The 22,616-nt window shown below is 39.1% G+C and overlaps 1 protein-coding gene across 1 annotated transcript in view; it reads right to left on the reverse strand.

Moving 5' to 3' along the window:
* The window catches only part of LOC130041414 (M1-specific T cell receptor alpha chain-like), a 474,927-nt gene extending 453,594 nt beyond the window's left edge, over positions 1-21,333 (reverse strand). The window contains exons 1-2 of the mRNA XM_056133566.1: positions 21,288-21,333; positions 20,789-21,067 (exon numbers count right to left, since the gene is read on the reverse strand). Of these exons, the coding sequence (XP_055989541.1) occupies positions 20,789-21,067; positions 21,288-21,333 (325 nt within the window). The remainder of the gene's footprint in view (positions 1-20,788; positions 21,068-21,287) is intronic.
* Positions 21,334-22,616: the final 1,283 nt, after the last annotated feature.

Here is a 22,616-nt window from a genome sequence, read left to right on the forward strand (position 1 = left end):
AGTACTTACAAGCCAACATCCATAACAGGGTGCCTGGGAGCACTTTTAGGAAAGTCTCCATGCCTTGACTTCCCAGCAAGGCACCAAAACACCAGGTAAGCTTCTGAATGGGGTTCTTCAGCGAGACTCACTTTGAGTCAAAGTGAGACCTATGTACTCGTTTCCAGAATACTGAAATGTGTGTGTGTGTGTGTGTGTGTGTGTGTGTGTGTGTGTCTGTGTGTGTGTGTGTGTTTGGTTGAAGGGCAACCAATCAGATAACCACCCCACTTTCATTACTTTCACCATACTATGTCCATCCAGTAAGAATACTTTTAAAACAGTGCACCCTGGTGGTCAGGCTGAGAAATTCTAATTATAATGTGGAAATGGGGTCTGTTCAGGAGTACAGAGGTTAAGGTGCTTGCTTTGCATTGTGACCAACTCCTGTTTGATCCCTGACACTACATATGGTTCTCTAAGCGCAGCCAAGAGTGACCCCTGAGCACAGAGCCAGGAATATGAGTGTGATACAAGTATATAAATAGCTATAGATATAGATATGTGTTGTTGAATTTTGACTTTTTAAAACTTATACCTAAAACTTGTCTTCTTTCTTTAAAGAGGGGCCTGCCAATAAATAGGGTTATAAGGAGAACTACTGAATTAAGACAAAAAGAAAAATAGGTAGAAAATAGACATATAATTATGCATAAATATGTGCATATTTAGAAAGAGAATACTATTTCAAGTAGTAACATTTCATTATGACATTTGCTTGTTCAGTTCCCTTTCAATGCTCATCAATGCCTTCAAGATAATGTACACGCATCTTATAATGGCTTATAACTATTTTTGCAAAGTGCTTTCTGCCAAATGCTTTAATTTTATATTTACTGTTGCCCATTTTGAATTTCATGCTTCAGTCATTCTAAATTAGTTTAATTTCATCTCCTAAACTAAATCTTGACTTTACACCTTTGCACATTCTAGTTCTCATTTTCAATAATACTTTTTCCCTGACCGCATTTTTGACTACTCTTCCATATATGCTTAAACTTAGAGGTAGCTTATTATAAGGGAAGGTAGTGCCTTCCCTTATAATCAGTTTCCAATGTGGATGCTTCTATTATATGGTCAAATTTTACCCTTTTCTGTGATAACTTTGATTGCATTATTTTTGTAACACATTCTACAATATTGTGTGCTTCCTTAAAGGCAGGCACAATATCTATTTCTTTCTGGTTGGATCCAAGTCATGTTTAAAGCATCGAATGATTAAATAAGAAATAGAAAACACATTTGGTCATTTCCCAAAGATTAGATTGTTCCTTTGTAAAATTGAGACACAGTTACTCTCTGGTATTGAAATAATGTGTATGTCTTATATATTCATTTGCTGGTATTCATAGCTGGTCTTGGCTTTTAGTACTAAAATTCACTATTGCCTTATATGTGTTCTTCTTATTTTAAGATCACTTCTGTACCCTACCTTTTATGTATTTCAGCCTGACTTTCATGAGACCTGTCTCAGCTTATACGCTGCCTCTGATTCACTACAAAGCCTCGAGTGTATGGGGCTCAATGTAGACCTTTATATTACTTTCACTGATTACTTAAATTTAGTTTTTGATTCTCTTAACCCCATGTTCAAGCTTTTATATAACCAATTATTTTATAAATTTGACATGATAAGATACTATATGCATTTTCTTCTGGCTTTTATCCCCAGTATATAACATATATGGAGAATATTGCAAGTACTCAATAAATAACTGATTATTTATTGAATTTATTTTTTATTTATTGAATTATTTACTGCTTACTTATTGAATGTTAGTTACCTTTGTTTTAAATATAAAGTCTTCATAAACTATGTGGAGAAGCAGACAAGATAGCATATTATATTCATGATTAAGTCAACTATTGAAAGCATCTGCCAATGCTGCTTCTCCAAAAAATAAAAGAATATGGACTGACAGCTGTGGGAGTCAATGAAATGTGAGTGCTGCATTATATAAAAAAAAGAACAAAAATGATAGTGGTCAGTGTCTATAAAAACTTTTGTTTTTGTGTGGCCTAAAAATATAGATAAAGCATTGATATGTTTCCCCTTATTATAGTTTCCCCTCACACACAGACATGAAACAGGGTAAATACAATGAGAATGAAAAATGTTGATTGCAACAGAACTTAACAACTGGGCTTATGAATAATTTATTAATCACATTAAATATATCTAAAAATAAGAAAAGCTATTTGATTTATTGACTTAAGGTACTAAAATAGGTTTGTTAAGAACACAGTATAATAATAAAAAAATAGAAAATTCTTTCATTTGTAACAGCATGGATATATTTAAAGGATTTTATGCTTAGCAAACACTGTGTGATTTCATTCATATGTGCAACATAAAACCCAAACTTGTGAATGAACAAAATTCAAAACTTAAGTTTTTATACTATGAGATCAGGTTAATGGCAACTTGAAGTAAAGAAGGAAGGGAGGTGAGTAAATTAAGTAATAGGGGCATGTTGTTTGATGGAGACTGGAATTAGAATTTTACTGGTGAGCATAATGTAGTAGATTCAGATGTTGATTTACAATAAACTAGTCCTACAACCTATATAATATTTAACCCAATATTATTTCAATATTTTTTTCTTTTTGGGCCACACCCAGTGATGCACAGGAGATACTTCTGGCACCACACTCAGGAATTACTCCTAGCGGTGCTCAGGGAATCATATGGGATGCTGGGGATCAAACCTGTGCCAGCCTTGTGCAAGGCAAATGCCCTACCCACTGTGTTATCGTTCCAGCTCTCTATTTCAAAAATTTTTAAAGGATAAAAGGTGTTTGCATTGACTAGACTTATTATTCATCTGTTTGTGGTTTTTTTTTGAAATTGAAAACAGGATTAATAAAGACTGTATTTCTCAACACCCTGTTAGAAAACAGAACATATCATTGTCACTAGTTTAGCTGGATTCTGTGGGTGCAGATTTGAATTTGAGAAAAGGCTCTAGATGCCAGTGAGCAAGGAGAATCTAGAAGACTCTGTTATGGGAACAGACCAATCGTACAGCAGGTAGAGAATTTGCCTTGCATACAGCTGACCTGGATTCAATTCCCAACATACTGTATGACTCTCCCTGCCCTGCTAAGAGTGAACCCTGAGTGCAGAGCCAGGAGTAATTCCTGAGCACAGCTGGGTATAGGCCCCCAAACAAGCAAACAAAGAACATTTGATGTGTTTATAATTAAATCCTTCCTTGTAATAAAGTACAGAAAATATTGTTCCTCCCGGAGAATTCTCCAGATCCCATCCGGAGCCGATATCACCGGGAGGTCCCAGATGGTGTAGGTGCTGTCTCCTCACCTTCTCCAGATGGAATCCCGGTGACCATGAGCTTCTACAAGCATGGCTCTGGCATGTGGGTACCAGGATTATTTTCCTGATATGCAAAGTGATCAATGGAAAGTAAGTGATCTAGCATTTGTCCCTGAAAATCAGGCTTGAGTGGTGGTGGGAAAATCTGAGCAAAAGATAATGCCCAACCAAAATACATCTGGACTGTGTATTTAACTATGGTGCTATGCCCCCCAGGGACGGGAAGGGTGTCTGTCTCTCCACCTGTCCCCCTTTGCGGCCGCAACATGATGGCCTGCATCTTTTAGATGCCTAATGAACAGCCAGGTATGAGACTGCATTGACAAGGCACGTGGGGCTTCATGGGATGGGAGTGGAATTGGCCCTGCTTACTGCCATGACAATGCTCCGGGTTGCCAGCCTCAAACGGCTCCTCCGGCTTCTGACAGACCATGATCCCAGAGGCACAAATATCAATCTCAAAACCCAGGGGCTTCTGGCAGTAATCCCTCTAGGTTTATTACTAAAATATCAGAAATCCAAATTCGCGTGGCCACTATAGTGGCTCACGATATCATATGCTCTTCATGATCAGAAATAGAAAACAAATTTTCTAATGATGTCTTTGTGGCAGGTCTGAATGTTGGGGAAAATTCCAAATGACAATGTTGGGTCTTTTATCGTAATATTGAATGTGATCAACGTAGAGAGAGAGAGAGAGAGAGTAAAGTGGAAATCTGCCACACAGGTGGGGGATGGGTGGAAGGGGGGTATACTAGGGTTCTTGGTGGTGGAAAATGTGCACTGGTGAAGGGACAAGTGTTTGATCATTGTATGACTGACCGAGAATTGAACTAAAAGGCTTTTTGACTGTTCTCATGGTGATTCAATAAAAATAAATAAATAAATAAATAATTTTAAAAATATATTGTTCCTTCCTCTTTTCATTCTTGCATTCATTTAATAAAAATATCCTGGAATTGCTTCTACCTATACAAATACAAGCTATGAAGAGAAGTACAAGAAGTACTACCTTTGAGACTTGGGCTCTCTTCTCCTGAATAAGGGGGCAGGAGCAGAGAAGGAATCACACCTACTTTGGGTAAGTGTCAAGAAGAGTTAAAATGTTAAGAAACAGAATAAAACATAAGATAACTGGTGAATCTACAAATTGCACTTGGTTGTTATACTACTCCTGCATGAATCCCTAGACAAACTAAGCTGTTCAGGGCTCTATATATCACTCCATTCTGTTCAGAGAAGGTTTCAGCACTTCTTGAAGTCATATTCCAGATAAAATCAAAAGTAAGGAGATTTTCAGAGTTTTCTCCAGAGGGTTCATTAAAAGCCCCCTAAATTTTCACATCCTCTAACTTAAAATATATTCAGCTTTAGAAAATAAGCTCAACTCCACATCTACAAATATAAGATACAAAATATACCACCAATAGTCTCTCAGTTTTGGAGCTATTGTGGTAATAGCTAACAGCTTCAGCAAGAGTTATAGTGCCTAATTGAAGAGTCTGTAGTATGGCTGCTAGAAGATGAGAATACCTTGCATTATAGTAGCATCAGTAGGCCTTCTAATGAAATCTGTGCTGACTCCCATGATTGTATGTGGCAAGATTCCAGAGATCTGAAATCTCTGAATTCAATCAAAAGATTATAGCTACTAAAGTTTCCTTTTGTGCAACAAACAGTGTCCTGGGCCAGAGAAATAATTTGAGAGCTGCAGCACATGCTTTACATGAGAGAAGCCCAGGTTTGATCCCAGCAAACAACAGTCCCCTGCGCAGTGCTGAGTGTGATCCCTGAGCCACAGCTGGGAGTGGTTACTAGGTATAGCTCAAAAACCCAACCTCCTCCCTCCAAATATATACAGTGACTTAACTCAAGGACTTATTTTATTTTTTAAAAGTAATGTTTTTGGAGCACCTTCAGCTTCATGGTGAAGAATAAAGAATTTCAATTTTTTGAAATCAGAAAATATTATGAATATTGTACATAGATATATACTCTATACTATATTACATACACACATAAATGCACACACACTGGCATAGTATTCTTGTATTCTTGTACTCTTGTACTTGTATTCTCTCAGGACAATAAAGTTTTATTTCTTTGTTATCTTCTGATAGAAGGGATTTTTTTCTCTTTGCAGCTTAACATTCTATATTTAAGGAACAAGGCACAATTCTAGGCCAGAGGAGGAAATTTTTTTTCTCACAGAAATTTGGCTTGACTAATTTCTTCCTATGTATCATATAAGTGAAAAAGATAAAGCCAGTGGCCAGTAAATGTGTAATGTGAATGAATCCAAGTAATTGAGCTGGGAATCAATTTCATCTAATTAGGACCATAGTTCACAAATGAAAAACTGTGAGTCACCAATAGGATTTTCAGAGGTCATATAAGTTAACAGAGGTAATTCAAACATAAAATATCAAAAGTTCAAACATAAAATTTTTATTGTTAACAAACTCATTTCTGGGCCAGAATGAATGTACAGCAGGTAGGGTGCTTGCCTTGGATGCAGTTGAACTGGGTTTGACCTTCAGCATCCAATTATTCCATATAGTTCCCCGAGTACTGCCTCGAATAATTCCTGAGCACAGAGCTAGTAGTAACCTCTGAATATCACCGGGTATGACCCAATCTCCCCAACCTCCCCCCCAACCCCATCTCATTTTATTACAACCCATTTATAGGAAAGCAGAATCTTATATGCATCCTCTACCCATTTAGATTATTTAAGTGTAAAGCTAGAAATAGCTTGTATTTTGGTTAACTGACAACCTATTAAGACCCTTGATGTAATAACCATTTGATATATTCTCACATCTTTTAAGTTCTTATGGTCCTTGAATAACCTGGATCTAGATTTTTACTCTCAACTTTGAGTTAGATCCTAGATGTTTTTACCACATGTCCTAATCTGAGAATCAGGATACCTAACAAAACAAAACCTCTGCAGCTGACAGGCGTCATGGTACATGCTTACTATTATAATCCCCTCTCCTTGATGAACGTATGTCAAATAGTTTAGTGATTTCCTGAAAAAAGAAAGAACACAGTAGGTGATTTACTGAAGCCAAGCCTAGAAGTAACTGATAAGTGAAAAATAAGATAACTTACAATATTCACTTCCTCTACTACCATAAACTGTAAATGCAGAGTTAGCCAGAAACAATAATCACCACCTCATTTATTTCATATGAAAAATGCAACAGGTGATTCCTGATACTCAAACACAGACAGATAATTCACTGAAGAACTCGCATTAGGACCCTGGTTTCTCCAGTCAAAATGGATCTTTTTTTGTGAGACAGCGAAAACAGTATTTTTACTGCTGGGGCCAAAGGAAAGAAGTCTGTATGTCTCCACATCTGAGACTCCAAAGTAGGGCCTCGCTGAGACTCAGAGGCAGGTTTGGGTGCAGACAGCAGGTGCCCCGGGAGCACTGTGCTCTCCCCGCGCAGAGGTACAAGGCTGAGTCTCCAAGCTCTGAAGTCGCAATGTTCAGGGAGAGGTGTTTGGCGTATTTGTCATGGAAAACAGTGAATCTCTCAGCTTCATTTTTATCTTTAACTGAAGTAATCGATATCAGGAATTCAGGACCTTTAGCTGGGTACATTCGGTACCAAGAAAAGTAATCCAACATATTACTATTGTAGTCGCAGCCTATGATAGAAATTCCTCCCTCTTCCACACTCAGGAATGAAGTATTTTGTATAACCTGATGCTGGTCATTATTCTTTTGTTGACTCTTCGCCCCTGTTTGAAAAGATAGTAACAGATCTGAAACTTCAAATATTTCCTCACTGAAACCCACTCTGAACCATAAAACAGCGTGGCAAACCTCTCTAAAAGACCGCATCTCCCTACAGTGCCCCTTAGAGTTTTGCCACATTATTCTAACTTTCCACCCACAACTCACAGTCTGTCTGAAGCCACAGAATTAACAGTGTTGCCTCCAGGAGCTTGTCCATTTCTTCTGTGAAGACACAGTTTGGCTTCTCTCCTGCCAGGCAACTATAAATCTGACTCCCTGCGCTACCTCTACTTCTTGTCACAGAAGCTTCTATTTCACACGTGAACGCTCTGCTGTTGGCTAACGGTGTCTATCTTTCAGAAAGGAAGCACTGCCCCCTTTGGTACACATAAAGAACACTGTTGCTTTCTTTTTTTTTTATATTTCCTGAAGACTGGTTTGTTATCCCTTTTCTTTTTAAAAAGAAAGTTAAAATAAGACATTAAAATAAAAGTAAAGAATTTTTAGTGTTTTTTTTGAAATAGTAGAAAATAATTTTTGAACACACATAAATATTTTATAAGGTCAAGTGACTGGCACTTTGTCAATTGGTATATTAGGAAGACACCTACTTAAAATATTAATAAGAATGGATATTTATTAGGGACATATAGGTTATAATATTTTATTTAATGCAATGATTACATGGGACTGTGATCTTTAATGTTTTTTATATGCCTCATTTTTTTTTGTTGTTTGTTTTGTTTTTTGCATTCTAACATGGTCTTTAGAGGTATTCACGTTTGTTATGGTTAATAAAATTACCACAAGATAATTCAATCAGTTATGGATTCTTTCTTAAAACACAGATCGACACAACAAAATTTCCCCTCCATATTAAATCTCTCTGAACTTGACTTCTCTCTTAGAGCTTGGCTGAGATCATTTAATGTGTTCTATATTCTCAAATGAGAAGCAATGACATAATCCTCTAGGCTATGGACAACATGAGGTCATAACTTTGAAAGTTACTGGAAGATGCCAAAAAGTCAACATAATTATTTTTATTTATTTATTTATTTATTTATTTATTTATGGTTTAATCCCATGGGAAAGGCAAGAAAAATCTCCTGTGCTTCCAATGCTAAGTTATCATGGTAAATTATGATTGTAACTAAAAATCACTGTGTCACTATCATCCCGTTGTTCATCAATTTGCTCAAGCAGGCGCCAGTAGCATCTCCATTAGTCCCAGCCCTGAGGTTTTAGCAGCCTCTCCTTACTCATCCTTCCCAACAGTGCCTTATTGGAGACTCTTTCAGGGTCAGGGGAATGAGACCCGTTATTGTTACTGTTTTTGGTATATCGAATATGCCATGGGGAGTTTGCCAGTCTCTGCCATGTGGGCAGAATACTCTTGGTAGCTTGCCGGGCTCTCCGAGAGGGACAGAAAATGTATGTAAGAGAATATAAGCAAGTATGTTGAAACCAAACACATGTGTGCTGCTTTAGGTACAACAGTGGGCTAGACTATAAGATGTCTTGTGGTCTCGAGGCCACACGCTTCCAGTAGCTTTGTTTTATAGTCTCTGGATCTTGGCCATTAATGGGATTACATAGCACCAGGGGCAATTTTTGGGTGTGACTGCCAAGCTACAGAAAAATGGGGGATCTGGGTGGAGGAGGCCCAGTCCCGATCTGAGCAGGCTTGGAGATCTCATACCTGATCTCAGGCTTGGGTCTCACATACCTGGGTTCCTCTGCTGGTTCCTTGAGGCTCTTCGTGTTCCTGGAGCAAGTAGATTCCATTGGGCTACACTAGCACGCAACAGAGACGAATGGAGACATTACTGGTGCCTGCTCTAGCAAATCGATGAGCAATGGGATGACAAGTCATACAGTGATAAGTTTTTTGAATCAAGTAATATGAAATAAAATTTGTTGTATGCCTGCTAAAAGGACAGGTTGAGGGATCGGAGAAAACCTGGGGATACTGATGGAGGAAAGGGACATTGATGGTGGGATTGTTTTTGGAGAGTTGTACGCTTGATACAACTCTTTTATGAACAAATTTGTATATCACAGTGTCTCAATAAACATTCCTGAAAGAAAAAAAGTGTTATCATCCTCTTTTGTTGGGGCTCATTGACCTGGGCACTTCAAGTGTTTTTCTACGAAGTGAACTGGTACTTTAGTGCTAGGGCCTAAGGATGCATGCTGCTGGACTCCCGGGGACAGAGTGACCTCAGCCAGCTTGGAGGCACCATAGGAAGTTATCTCTGACTGACAAGTTTGCTTTCCCAATACTTCTTTGACTTTAAGAGACAAGAATAACAAAAAGTGTTCCTATTTGATTCTGTGTTCAACAAAGGAAGGAACTCTATACACTCAAAAGCTCCCTATCCAATCATCTAAGAGGTATCAATAAATACTTGCAGAACAGTTGAATATTTTTAAATTTGATAATAATGGTGAGTGAAAAATACTATTCTCACATTACAGCTAAGGATTCTGAGGTGAGAAACAATGAAAGTTACTTCTGTTCAGGATGATCTAGTTTACTTATGATCAGAAATTAGCTTTTACCCAGTGAAAACAAAAAAGAAAGAAATAATATAAGCAGATGTTATTAAGGATGAACAGAATAAACAATAAAATGTTCTATAAGAAACTGAAACAAAAGTAAACGAATGATTATAGAGTATTGCTTTTGGTCCTTTAAGTATTTACTCTTATTATTTACCTTTAGATAATGCATAAAATAAGGTAATAAATATCATTTAGTATGAAAATATCCCCTTTAGTACAGAACTTTATAATGATATATGTGAGATTCTCTTACTGGAATTGCTACTCAACTCTGATTTAGAAATACAGATGCTAGAAGTGATTTTGTTTAGGGCAAAGAGTCGTTAGATTGAATGTTCATCAGCATTTACAATGATTTAGAAAGTAAAATCACTTTCATTTATCACATATACAAGGTCCAGCGGGTAGGGCGGTCGCCTTACACGCGGCCAACATGGCCGACCCGAGTTCGATTCCTCCGCCCCTCTCGGAGAGCCCGGCAAGCTACCGAGAGTATTCGATATGTCAGACACAGTAACAACAAAGTCTCCAATGGAGACGTTACTGGGCCCGCTCGAGCAAATCGACGATCAACGAGAGGGCCTTTACCTTTACCTTTACCTTTACAAGGTCCAGAATCAGGTGAAGTGGATAAATTATCTCCACCTTGCTGAATTTGGGAACTATAGCCACATGCCTGGGCTCAGGTTTCATGTGTCTGGAAGCACTGTGTCTCCACTCTCAGGTGTATGCCAGATCTAATAGGAAATGGACCCTCATGCAGAGGACAGGGAGACACTGGAGGAAAAAAAAAAGCTATTCAGATTGACAGATAACAGTTATAATGAGCAAAGGAATTTACATAAGAAGCAAGCAATTTCTATAACCCTCACTAAATTTCATGTTCTATAGTGACCTTAATTGTATTCGGTCATATATGCAAATCAGATAGCTTCAACAATGCATTACACATTCAAGGTTATATACTTAGATCACCAGAAGGGATGCAATACATCTTGAGGAAGGAAGCAATAAGTCCCTGAGTAAGCCCAGGTACAAGATTATAATGTACATTCCCAACGGAGGGAATGAGAGCCTCCTATTGCTACAGGGTGTAGCTTGTGGGTCAGTGAGACAGTCATGTTATTTTGATTGCCTTCCACAACAACAACAAAAAAAGGGGTGAGGGGGGGTACTCAGTCCCTAAACGATATACAACCTATGTATGACTTTTGACATACTAAAAGTAAGTGGTTCTTTCTTGTCTTCTTTTCTTCCCCCCTTAAGTGTATTTATTAGACCAAAGAACATGAAGTCCCCAGCTCCATCCAGAGTTTTATCTACGTAAGTTATAAAGATGTAGAGAAATATGTAGAGGTGAGAATTGAGCTTTCATTTTTTGAAAGATGGAGATTGAAAGCTTTGCTCTATACTGAGTTGGTTACTGCTGTTCAGAAAGACAGCATCAGATATGACCAATGTCTAAATTTTAAAATATAAGAATACCATCCCCTCAGAGATAGCCCAAGAAATCACAAATGTGCCTGTGTGCCTGCACCGTAAGATCAAATTTTGCATGAAACAGGGCATGTGATCATAAGCACATGAGGTCTCTACTCCCACTCTGGGACTTGGGGTAAGTTGTTAGTTATGGTTTTGTGTACAGGCTGCAGGTGTCTGAAGAACACTGTGCTCCACAGCACAGAAGTAAGTGCCTGAGTCCCCAGGCTGAGAATCTCTGATGTAGAGGTGACTATTTCGTTCTTTGGCATTGACTGTACATTTCAGTCTTCCTTCTTCCTTCATATCTGATGCTATGTAAAACAAGGATACAAGATTTCCTTCAGGATTTTGTCGAAACCACTGCACACTACTCATCGTGACAGAAAAATTGCATGTCAGAGAGGACAGTTCTCCTTCTTGGACCATCAGGACTCCAGGGCTCTGATCTACGTTCATCCGCACTCTTACCCCTGTTGAGAAAGAGAAAAAATAAGCACAAGTGAGATTTGATACAAAATGACTACAACTGTTTCCAAGTGTAGGAAAATTTTCTCTAGTTTCAATCTTGGTTAAGGATACAACAAAGAGACATATGATCTTTCTTTCATTTATTTTTGTTTTTCTCCCTAACTCTTTCCTATACCCAGTTTCTCCATGGAGCGTTCTTAACTCACAACAAATTTGTATCCACAGGTACCACAACCAGACTCCTTTTTGTGTCTTCATGTTTCTTTATTCTTCTGCTATAGGAACACACTGGGATAGCAAGGCTCTTTAAAATAGCTATTTATCAAACCTTGAATTTGAAACTAGTTTTGGTTTTATGAGAGAGATTCAGCTACAGCCAATCCTAAACTTCATTGCTAAGTTTTGTGGTGGGTAACTCCACCTACCTGTGGCTTAGAGTACATTGTACACACTTGGATGTTTGAGAATTTTGCATGTGTAGGCATGTGTGTATGTGTTGGGGTAATGTAATGGGTGGGTTACCTTTAAGATTTAAGAATATTTCTCCCATGAATTCTGGCTATGCATAGAATAATTTGAGTAATAGGTAGATTGTAGCTTGGTGAGAAGAATAGAAAAAAATATGTCTCTAGAAAATAAGAGTTATTGACAAAAAAAAATGAGAGCAATATTGACCAAGCTCAAACCTGAGATTAGCAGACTAAAAAGAATTTCTGGATTGTAAATGACTTACAATGAAATGGCCGTTTAAAAGTATTTCACAAATCTTATTGAATTTAAATCCAATGACATAATAATAGATCCAGAGGTATGACCACTACAGAAAAAAAGGAATGCATTCTAATGGTAGCATATGACACTTACATGAGATATCAGTATTTTCAGCATGGTTTAGAAAAAGCAACAATAAGAGGCTAAAAAATAATTTCTAGAAAAATAAGTAGAAGTTGATGGTTGCTCTTTATTCTAAGAAATAGGCATTCACAGAACTCACCCCCTCTCCTCCCCAAAAAGCATGAAAAATAAGGGAATAAAACTAGTGATTAAAAAGCAGCAGCATGTGTATCATTATTCTGGTCCACATATTTTCTTTATCCACCACCTCTTCCCTGGCTTAATTATTAGACCTCTTCTGGTTTCAGAGGCTTTTTCCATTCTTCATTATGATAGCAATCGGAAAACCTACAGAAACCTCATACAGAAACCTTTTTTCAGGCCAAGAAGCCCCTTCATGGACTAGAACCTAGCACTGACATCAGTCTGGCAAGAGAAAATATATGTGGCAAGAGGCATTTCACAAACACACAGAGTGTCCAAGTTCCCCTTAGAATTAATTGTCCAGGATGGAGATGGTCAGTCAGGGGAGTCTTCAAGTTAGAGAACGGCTGCTATAGAACTACCAGAAGGCCTTAAGTACCATGAGAGTGAGTTGGTTGATAGCAGGAGTTGTTCTGTGTTCTCAGCACAAAACACCTGTTGAACACATAGTATTGAGGGTTCTTCACTGAAGCTGTAATTTTTACTTCATTGTATAAGGCAGTTTACAAAAGCGTGTTTCTCTTCACAATAAAGTAAGTGTCATACTCAGTTCCAAAGTACATTGAAGGAAATCAATGTTCATAAAATTAATATAAAAAACTCAAAGTTACACAGTTCACAAGTGGTGGAACCATAAAAAACATGTTCTTTTCAAAATCGAGTTGGTTTTAGGGAAAGGTGTGTCAGAGAAACAATCTTGAAAAGACATAAGGTGATTGTCTTAGGGAAATAAAAACAAAACCTTTTGGCCACCCAAAACACCTCTCCACAAAGCGAAATAAAACAGTGACAAAACATTAAACCAGAATAGAACATTAAACCAGAATAGAACACTTGAAACACTTGGAGTGATAGCACAGTGGTAGGGCCTTTGCCTTGCGTGCAGCCAGCCCAGCTAAGCCGGGTTCGATTCCTCCTCCCCTCTAGGAGAGCCTGGCAAGCTACCGAGAGTATTCAATATGCCAAACACAGTAACAAGAAGTCTCACAATGGAGACGTTACTGGGCCCGCTTGAGCAAATCGACGAACAATGGGAGGACAGTGTTTGACAGACAATGGGTAACCTTTTGAAGATATTTCAATGACAGACTCTATTCCTTTACAGAATGAAGTGATACAACAACTCTTAACATAAATCTTCTCAAGATAAACAAAAACTAATCCTCAAATAAGAAGATGTGAAAGCACCGTTATTCAGTTCCCCCTCAACTTACATGGTAATTGAGGAAGTCACCCGTGTTTGCTAATTGTCTCAATCTGAAAAAATAAATACATAACTCAGATTTTTATGAAAGGAGGAAAATTTTGCAACTTAGGAAAAGAACCATCTGAATTTAAGCTCCTAACCTCATGCAGAAACTAGGCAGTGGAACATTATCCTCCTTGATGGCTACATTTCAAAGAAATAGCTCCCAGGTCTTTGAGAAAAACATTTCTGGATTATAAAACCAGCAAGAGACTAATTTAGTATTTTAAAAAGAGCTACATACATCTTAGATAGAAAAAGAATTCACAATTACAATTTTTCTAGACTAAATATTCCAAGGGTAAAGAGTATCTTCTCCTTGAATGACTGTCACTGTCACTGTCCTCCCATTGTTCAAAGATTTGCTCGAGTGGGCCCAATAACATTGTGAGACTTATTGTTACTGTGTTTGGCATATCGAATACATCACGGGTAGCTTGCCAGGCTTTGCCGTGTGGGTGAGATACTCTCAGTAGCTTGCCGGGCTCTCCAAGAGGGGTGGAGGAATCGAACTCGGGTCGACCTGGTCAACTGCGTGCAAGGCAAACGCCCTACTCACTGTGCTATTACTCCAGTCCTTAAGTGACAATTGTTAAAAATGTGTTATTTTATTTTATTTTTAAACTTTGTAGTTTGTTCTTATAATCTTCAAAATGAAGGATTCTACTTGGAGAAACTTCCCCAGGGGGCAATGAAGTAGGACAATGGGTTAATGTGAACTGATTAACCAAGAAAAATAGCAAATATTTTTCCATCCAAAATATGAATCTAAAGTATAAAAAATGAAGGCCACAATAATTAGTTGCTGGCATTAGTTATTGTCCATAGCTTAAAGATTTAGAGTAAAAGTTGAATTCCATAGTGCCTTATGAGGAGAATTTGATATGGAAATTTTACATAAAAAATCCCTGAATGAAATAAATATGTTTTCCTTAACAAAATCTATAGGACCATTAATATTTTAAGAAATACATAAGATCAATATAGATGAAAATCACTTCTTTGTATAAACAATAATTTGTTTATTCTCTCTCTTTCTCTCTTTTTTTTTTTTTTTGCCCATGCTCATGGAAACAGAAAATCAAAAAGCCATTTTATCTCAATCCTACTACAATTGGGCTGGAGTGGTAGCACAGCGGTAGGGCGTTTGCCTTACAAGCGGCCAACCTGGCCGACTCGAGTTCAATTCCTCCGCCCCTCTCGGAGAGCCTGGCAAGCTACCAAGAGTATCTCACCCACACGGCAGAGCCTGGCAAGCTACCCATGATGTATTCGATATGCCAAACACAGTAACAACGAGTCTCATGATGCAGACGTTACTGGGCCCGCTTGAACAAATCGATGAACAATGGGAGGACTGTAACTGTGACTACAATTGGAATTGTGTTTAACTGAGACAAAATCTAAACCAGATAATGGTTTATTAAATATTTTTTTCATGAAAAGAAACAATACTGGGAGCAAACTTGATCTTGGCATTTAAAGGACTATCCGGCATGGGATTAGGAAGAAGATTTATCCTGTATTTTCTGGTATACTGATGATTTAACTCCCATGTATTAGGGAGGAGAGTTAGAAAGGGAGAGCTGACGTTGTGGAACAATACCAGGAGAACAAAACTATCCCAGGAAATTATTTGAAGTTTTCTGATAGTCTCATTGATCAAAAGTGTGCTCTCTGTATTGCCCAGTTGTGAAGAGCAGTGTTGAGCTGGCTATTTGGTTTCGTGGCCATACCTGCCAGTGTTCAGGGACTATGCCTTGTGTCTTGTTTGGGAGTCACCCCTGAATGTGTTTTGGGAACCATGTGGTGTCTAAGATAGAACCCAGTCCTCCTACATATAAAGCATGTGCGCCAGTCCTTTGAGTTCCTTCTCCATTCTTGGGTTGTTTTTCTTATTAAATCTGGATATGTATTGCCCAAATAGAAATGGAGAGTTCTGAAAAGCAGAAAATAGTTGGCAGATCATAGTGTCTGCCTTCCTGACAACCCATGTAGCACTTGGAATATTAGACAGATGAAACCCATTTTTCTTTATGAGGCAATGACATTTTCACAGTGAAGATAAGATTTAAAGATATTAAAATATTATTTATAGGGAATATCATTGAGTCTAAGTTATACCTGGGACTTCACATTGTTCTGTGTACTTTATCTCATTTAATTCATGAAAAGTGCAAATTTAGTGATTATATTCACATTCATTTATAAGTAAGTGTAGATATAAGCAAATAATTACACAGGGGCATAGACTCAAAAGTCAGAAGTCAAACCTGGTTCACTTTTGACTTCAGAACCGATGTGCTTTGTACTATACCATAAAGTTTCAGAGAAAGAACAGAAATTCTTTAGGTATAAAAATGGGTGAATAGGGGCTGGAGCAATAGTACAGTGGGTAGGGTGTTTGCCCTGCATGTGGCCGACCCAGGTTTGATCCCCAGAATTCTATATGTTCCCCTGAGAACCACCAGGAGTAATTTCTGAGTTCAGAGCCAAGAGTAACCCCTGTGCATCGCTGGGAGTGACCCAAAAAGCAAAACTTAAATAAATAAATAAATAAATAAAAATGGGTGAATAGGGAGGAGAGAATAGTCACTTCTAGCTTCTTTAGCTTTGAAAACTTGAAGTTATTGGCATCTTTCACAAAGTCTAACTCCTAAGAAAATTCTATGTTATTACAAACTATTGTTCTTATTAAAATAAGTAATAACCTCCATGATTGTGCGAGGAACACGGAGAATGAGAAAGTCACAAAAAGACACCTGTCTTCAGAAACTCTCCAGCTCATTCGCCAATGTGGTTTGGCACAAGCGGAGCATCAGGCAATCGCAAGCTAATGTCCAAGCTCGCAAAGCTGTGCAGAGAAGTGATAAAGGAAGACCTTAAAGAGAGAAGAGCAGCTTCTTCCCTCTGGAAAGAAAAATGGCAGCCGCTTGGGAGCTTTGTGGAAAGCCAGGTATGAGCTGGTCGTGATGGAGCTACTAAAACCTCATGGGAAGGGGGGCTTTCCCTGCTCGTCCTTCACGCCCTACCAAGGTCACCAGTTACCCCCCACGAGCGGCTCTCCGGCATGACCATGGCTCCAGAGCACAGAAACCAATCTCTTAATTATCTGACTCTCAGCAGAAATACTTCCAGGGTTAATAAGTAAAGTAGCAGAAATCCAAAACCGCGACATCATTTAATTCTTGAACCCAGCTGTAGAAAGCAAATCATTTCACAATGCCTTTTCAGCATGTCTGATTTGGGGGTGTAAACTATAAATAATAATGGTGCATCTTTTATCGAAACAATGAATCTAGTCAAAGTAGTCAAAGTAGATAGAGTGTTAACTAGAATTCATCTGCCTCACAGGCATTGGGAGGGTGGGGGGGGGTTATTGGGGTTCTTCGTGGTGAAAAATAAGTATTGGTAAAGGAAAATGTGTTTGATATTTGCATGACTGAGACCTAAACCTGAAAACTTTGTAACTTTTCCCATGGAGAGCGATAGCACAGCAGTAGGGCGTTTGCCTTGCACGCAGCCAACATGGCCGACCTGAGTTCGATTCCTCCACCCCTCTTGGAGAGCCTGGCAAGCTACCGAGAGTATCTCGCCCACACGGCAGAGCCTGGCAAGCTCCTTGTGACGTATTCAATATGCCAAACACAGTAACAACAAAGTCTCCAATGGAGACGTTACTGGGCCTGCTCGAGCAAATCGATGATCAACGGGAGGGCCTTCAATAAATAAATAAATTCAAAAAAAAGAGAGATAGAGAAAAGAGCAGCAGTGCTGCCTGATGAGGCAGAAGACAGGAAAAGTATTCGCAACACTCACCTGTCCTTCACCAACTTTAAGACCAAGATGACTGCCCTTCGACATCTTGATGGATCTATCACATCTTTCAGAAGGGCAATGGAGAAGATTATCCATGAGTTCTACTCGGATCTCTTCGATAGCCACGTTCACCTGCCCACATACCAAATTCCACAGGATGGATATTTCATGGGGCTGGAGCGATAGCACAGTGGGTAGGGCGTTTGTTTTGCATACAGCCAACATGGCCAACCCGAGTTCGATTCCTCTGCCCCTCTCGGAGAGCCTGGCAAGCTAACGAGAGTATCTTGTCCACACGGCAAAGCCTGGCAAGCTGCCCGTGACGTATTCGATATGCCAAACACTGTAACAACAAATCTCACAAGGGAGATGTAACTGGGCCAGCTCGAGCAAATCAATGAACAATGGGAGGACAGTGACAGTGACAATGGATATTTCATTCCCAATGTTCTCCCTTCTGAAATCCAACACGCCATTTCATCAGTAAGGAAGCGAACAGCACTTGGTCCAGACAAGGTCAGACCTGAACACCTTAAGAACCTGCTTTCAGTATTCATTAATACACTGGCTCAGCTCTTCACAAGATATGTGTCTGAATGCAAGGTTCTCTCCCAATGGAAAACCAGCAGGACTATACTACTGTACAAGAAGGGAGAATTCCACGACATTGGCAACTGTCGCCCTATCTGCCTGTTGTCTGTCATTTACAAGCTGTTCACTCAAATCATCCTGAATAGGATTGGCAGAACACTAGATGAAGGACAACCATGTGAACAAAAAGGGTTCCAAAAATGATTCAGCACCATTGACCATATCCACACGATAACCAAGCTCATTGAGGTTTTGCAAGAGTTTAAGATGCTGCTCTGTCTAATATTCATTGATTTAAAGAAGGCCTTTGATTCTGTTGAGACTGTAAAGGTCATTGAAGCCCTAGCCAAACAGGGCATTCAAACTCAGTACACCAGGATCCTCCATGAACTGTATTACAGATTTACCACCAGGATCTCACCATTCTACAAGGAAGTGATCATAAACCTAAAGAGAGGTGTTCGAAAAGGTGATATCATTTCACCAAAACTCTTCAGTGCCACCCTGGAGAACGTTATGCAACGACTGGAATGGGAAGGAATGGGAGTGAAGATAGACGATCAACAACTACACCACCTCCACTTTGCTGATGACATCATTTTAACAACACCAAATATCAGCCAAGTGGCACGAATGCTGGCCTACTTCGACCATGAGTGTGGAAAAGTTGGACTGCAGCTAAATCTCATGAAGACAATGTTCATGAGAAATGGACTAGTTCCTGATGTTCCATTTGCCCTCAATGAAACAAACATCTCCAAATGCAGCATTTTTCTGTACCTAGGTGGAGAACTCAACATGACAAACAACCTGGCACCTGAAGAAGAGGAAGAGAGTGATGTGGAATGCCTTCAAGAGTGTCGAAGAAGTGGTTAAGAGGACGAAGAACCTCCGGCTCCAGGCACATCTTTTCGACCCCACCATTCTTCCTGTACTAACATACACCTCAGAGATCTGGACCCTACAAAAACAGGACGAGAATGCTATTTGGGTCTCCCAAAGAGGAATAGAAAAACTCAAGTGAGAGAAGGAATTCAGAGTTCCACCCTCCATCAACAATCAAGAATCAAGAATCAGGGACGCTGTCTCATTTGCCAAGGAGTCAAAAATCAGATGTGATGGACACGTAATGTGATTTAGAGATGACTGCTGGACTAGATCTGTTACCGACCTGATTCCATGGGACATCAAAAGGACATGTGGCCACCCACCTACAAGATAGTCAGACTTTTTCATCAAAACCCTGAACAAATGGTTTGAGGTTCTTCATGTTCCTGGAGCGAGTAGATGCAATTGGGCTATACTAGCACGTGACAGGGACAAATGGAGATGTTACTGGCCTCCCTCTCAGGTAAATGGATGAACAATACGATAACATTGATACAGTGATACATTGATACTTTTGTACATTTTTTGTTTAAAAAAAAGTAGCACTATCTAGTAATTATTTTATTTTACTTCCATTCTGTTTGCTTTTTAATGTTTTATGATAGCACAGTGGGTAGGGCATTTGCCTTGCACACAGCCAACCTGGGTTTGATACTTTTTTCCCTCTTGGAGACCCTGGCAAGCTACTGAGAGTATCCCGCTAGCACGGCAAAGCCTGGCAAGCTCCCTGTGGCGTATCTGATATGCCAAAACAGTAACAAGTCTCACAATGGAGACATTACTGGTGTCCACTTGAGCAAATCGATGAACAACGGGAGGACAGTACTACAGTACTACAGTTATATCCATCATATTTTCTTTCCCCTCATCCTTCTTTATTGGTTATTGTTAGAGTTGGGCATCTCACACTTGGTTGTGGTCATACACCCTTGGTTGTGAAGCTCTAAAGGGCTCATTTATTTTGACATTGGGCATCACATCAGGCACCACAATCAATAATAGGGGGAGGTATTGGGGGTCTACCTCTTGGCTTACACAAGGGACGATCCCTCCACTGAGTCACATTTCTGGGCACCCCTATTTTCCTGCCTTTTACTCAGTTGACTAAAAGATAGCCATTTACTCAACTCCAGACAGAGTAATAAAGTAAAGCAGTGAAATAATTCACATCTATACCCTTGTACTGACCACTCCTTGCTTGGTCTTTAGGGAAACAGAGTGACCATTTAGAGTCATGACACATCTTGTCTCAAGTTCTCCACATGCCTTTCTTTATAGTCTCTCTTTACCTACCGACTGTCCTGGGAAGCTATACATCCACGTGTTCTACTAATTTAAATTAAGGTAGGCTTCATTTTCAGAAGTTTGTGTTTGGGAATCTTGTCCTCCAACATATGAGGACAAGCTTTGAAAAGGCAGCAGCAATGATGGTTCCTTAATGGCCTGATATTGTCCCTTTCTAGAGGTGTTTGAGGAGGAGGGGATGGAAAGTGACAGCTGTGTGATGGGAAGCTAAAGAGGATTTGAGTACAAGAGCAGGTGCCCCTCAAACACTGTGCCGCTGCACAGATGTAGATGCCTGTATCTTCAGGCTGGGCAGCAGTGATGAACAAGGAGCTTTGTTTTCTTGAATTATCAAGCTGAAACATTAATCTCTTCTGAGTCTTTGGTTCTCCACCCTTGGTTAATGCTGTCAGGAGAACAGGACCTTTCCCAGGCTCCTGTCTATACCATTGAAAGGAGGGCAAAGTGCTTGAGGATTTGCAGAACACAGTAACATTTTCTCCCTCCTGGATCTTTCGAAGCTGAGGATTCTGCTCCAGCTGCTGAGTGCTCACCCCTATTTGGAAACAAAGCAGAGAAGACATTAGGATTAAGGAAGAGGAAGAGGATTAAGAATTCTTCCCCAATTTAAGGTGATTATTTCCTTCTTTTCCCTCTCCCTCACCTTCTCCCTTTCCTCTTTCTTTTCTTTACTCTTGAACAAAATAACCCATCCTTAAGAATTTCCCTGTCCTTAAGGTTTCCTGTAAGTTTAAGGAGAAGTATCTTAAATTTACATGCCACTTGAATCCAAAGGACCAACAGTGAGAGTTTCGGGGGCATCTGTCCTTCCTGTCGCGCACAGTGGCCTCTGATGTTAACTGCTTTCTCGAGTAGCTTTCTTGGGTGAGGTAAACTCTCGTCACCTTTCATCTGAGCAAAAGGTGGAGCTTCTGTGTGGTGGTCACTTGAAACTCCTTCCTACCTCCTTTCCTCCAACCTCAAACATTTGTTCTGACTGTGGGGAAGATTTTGTCTTTTGAAATACTACCCTCCTGTGGAGAGAGAAAAAAGTGATTCGCTCTTGATAATGCTTCTCTTTCTTCCAATTTTATGTGATATGCAAATATCAAGATTTGAGCATATTAAAGTATCAAGATTTAAGTAGCATACTCAAGTATCAAGATTAAGTAGCATGTTAAGTAGCATAAGTGACCTTATTCAGAAACAGAGAAATATGTCTTTTTTAAAGTTTGATTATTTTCAGCCAGAACAACAAAGGTCATGTGAAGAGATGGTCCTAGTACACAATTAATCACCTCTCTCTCATCTTAATAATCTAGTATATAATGTAATCAGTGAGGTCCAAGCACATGGGTAATTTTTTTATTTGAGAAACTTTATCAGTGTATTGATGCCTTTAAACACTATAGATATCAATCCATTTAAGCTTCAATGCAACTCTGGGAAATTGACAATATTATCCCCATTTTCTCACAATGAAAAATTGAGGTACAGAGGTTAACTAATATTTCTAAATTATATGACTAATTAGTTGCAGGGTTGGGCTTTAAGTCTAGACAATACAAATAAATATAAATGTAGAAATGTAGCCACCTTGGTAAGCACCCTCTCAGATAGTCTAAAGCATGTTATGAGAAGTTGAAAGACCAGCAGCATTCCTTTCTGTGAACAGATTATGAATACTCAATCATAATCTGGAACAAGATACTCACAAGATCCACATCAGAGTTTCAGAAGCTGTAATGCGAAGGTGACATAGCAGCGATCTTAGATCATTGTGCTAATTGGTGAGACTAAATATGAATCCAAACAAGCTGCTAGATCCAGTTAACAGATACACGTATCTGTTAAAACTACCTTGAACTTTATGGAAATTTTAATGTCACTTTCCCTTAAAGTATCTATTAATATTCATTTTCTTCACCCACTTTCTAGACTCAGTCACTGAGATTTTTTTTCCTTAAGTCTATGAAGATTCTGGGTAAATCCTGTGCTTTATCTGTTCAACTTCCTCCATAGAAAATCTGTTTCATCCCCTTTTATCTAGTCTGAAATTGCATCTTCCTGAACAAAAGAAAATACCTTTTATTTTACCCAACTTA

Source organism: Sorex fumeus, unplaced genomic scaffold, assembly GCF_029834395.1.
Source record: "Sorex fumeus unplaced genomic scaffold, SorFum_2.1 ptg000098l, whole genome shotgun sequence".
Lineage (NCBI taxonomy): Eukaryota > Metazoa > Chordata > Mammalia > Eulipotyphla > Soricidae > Sorex > Sorex fumeus.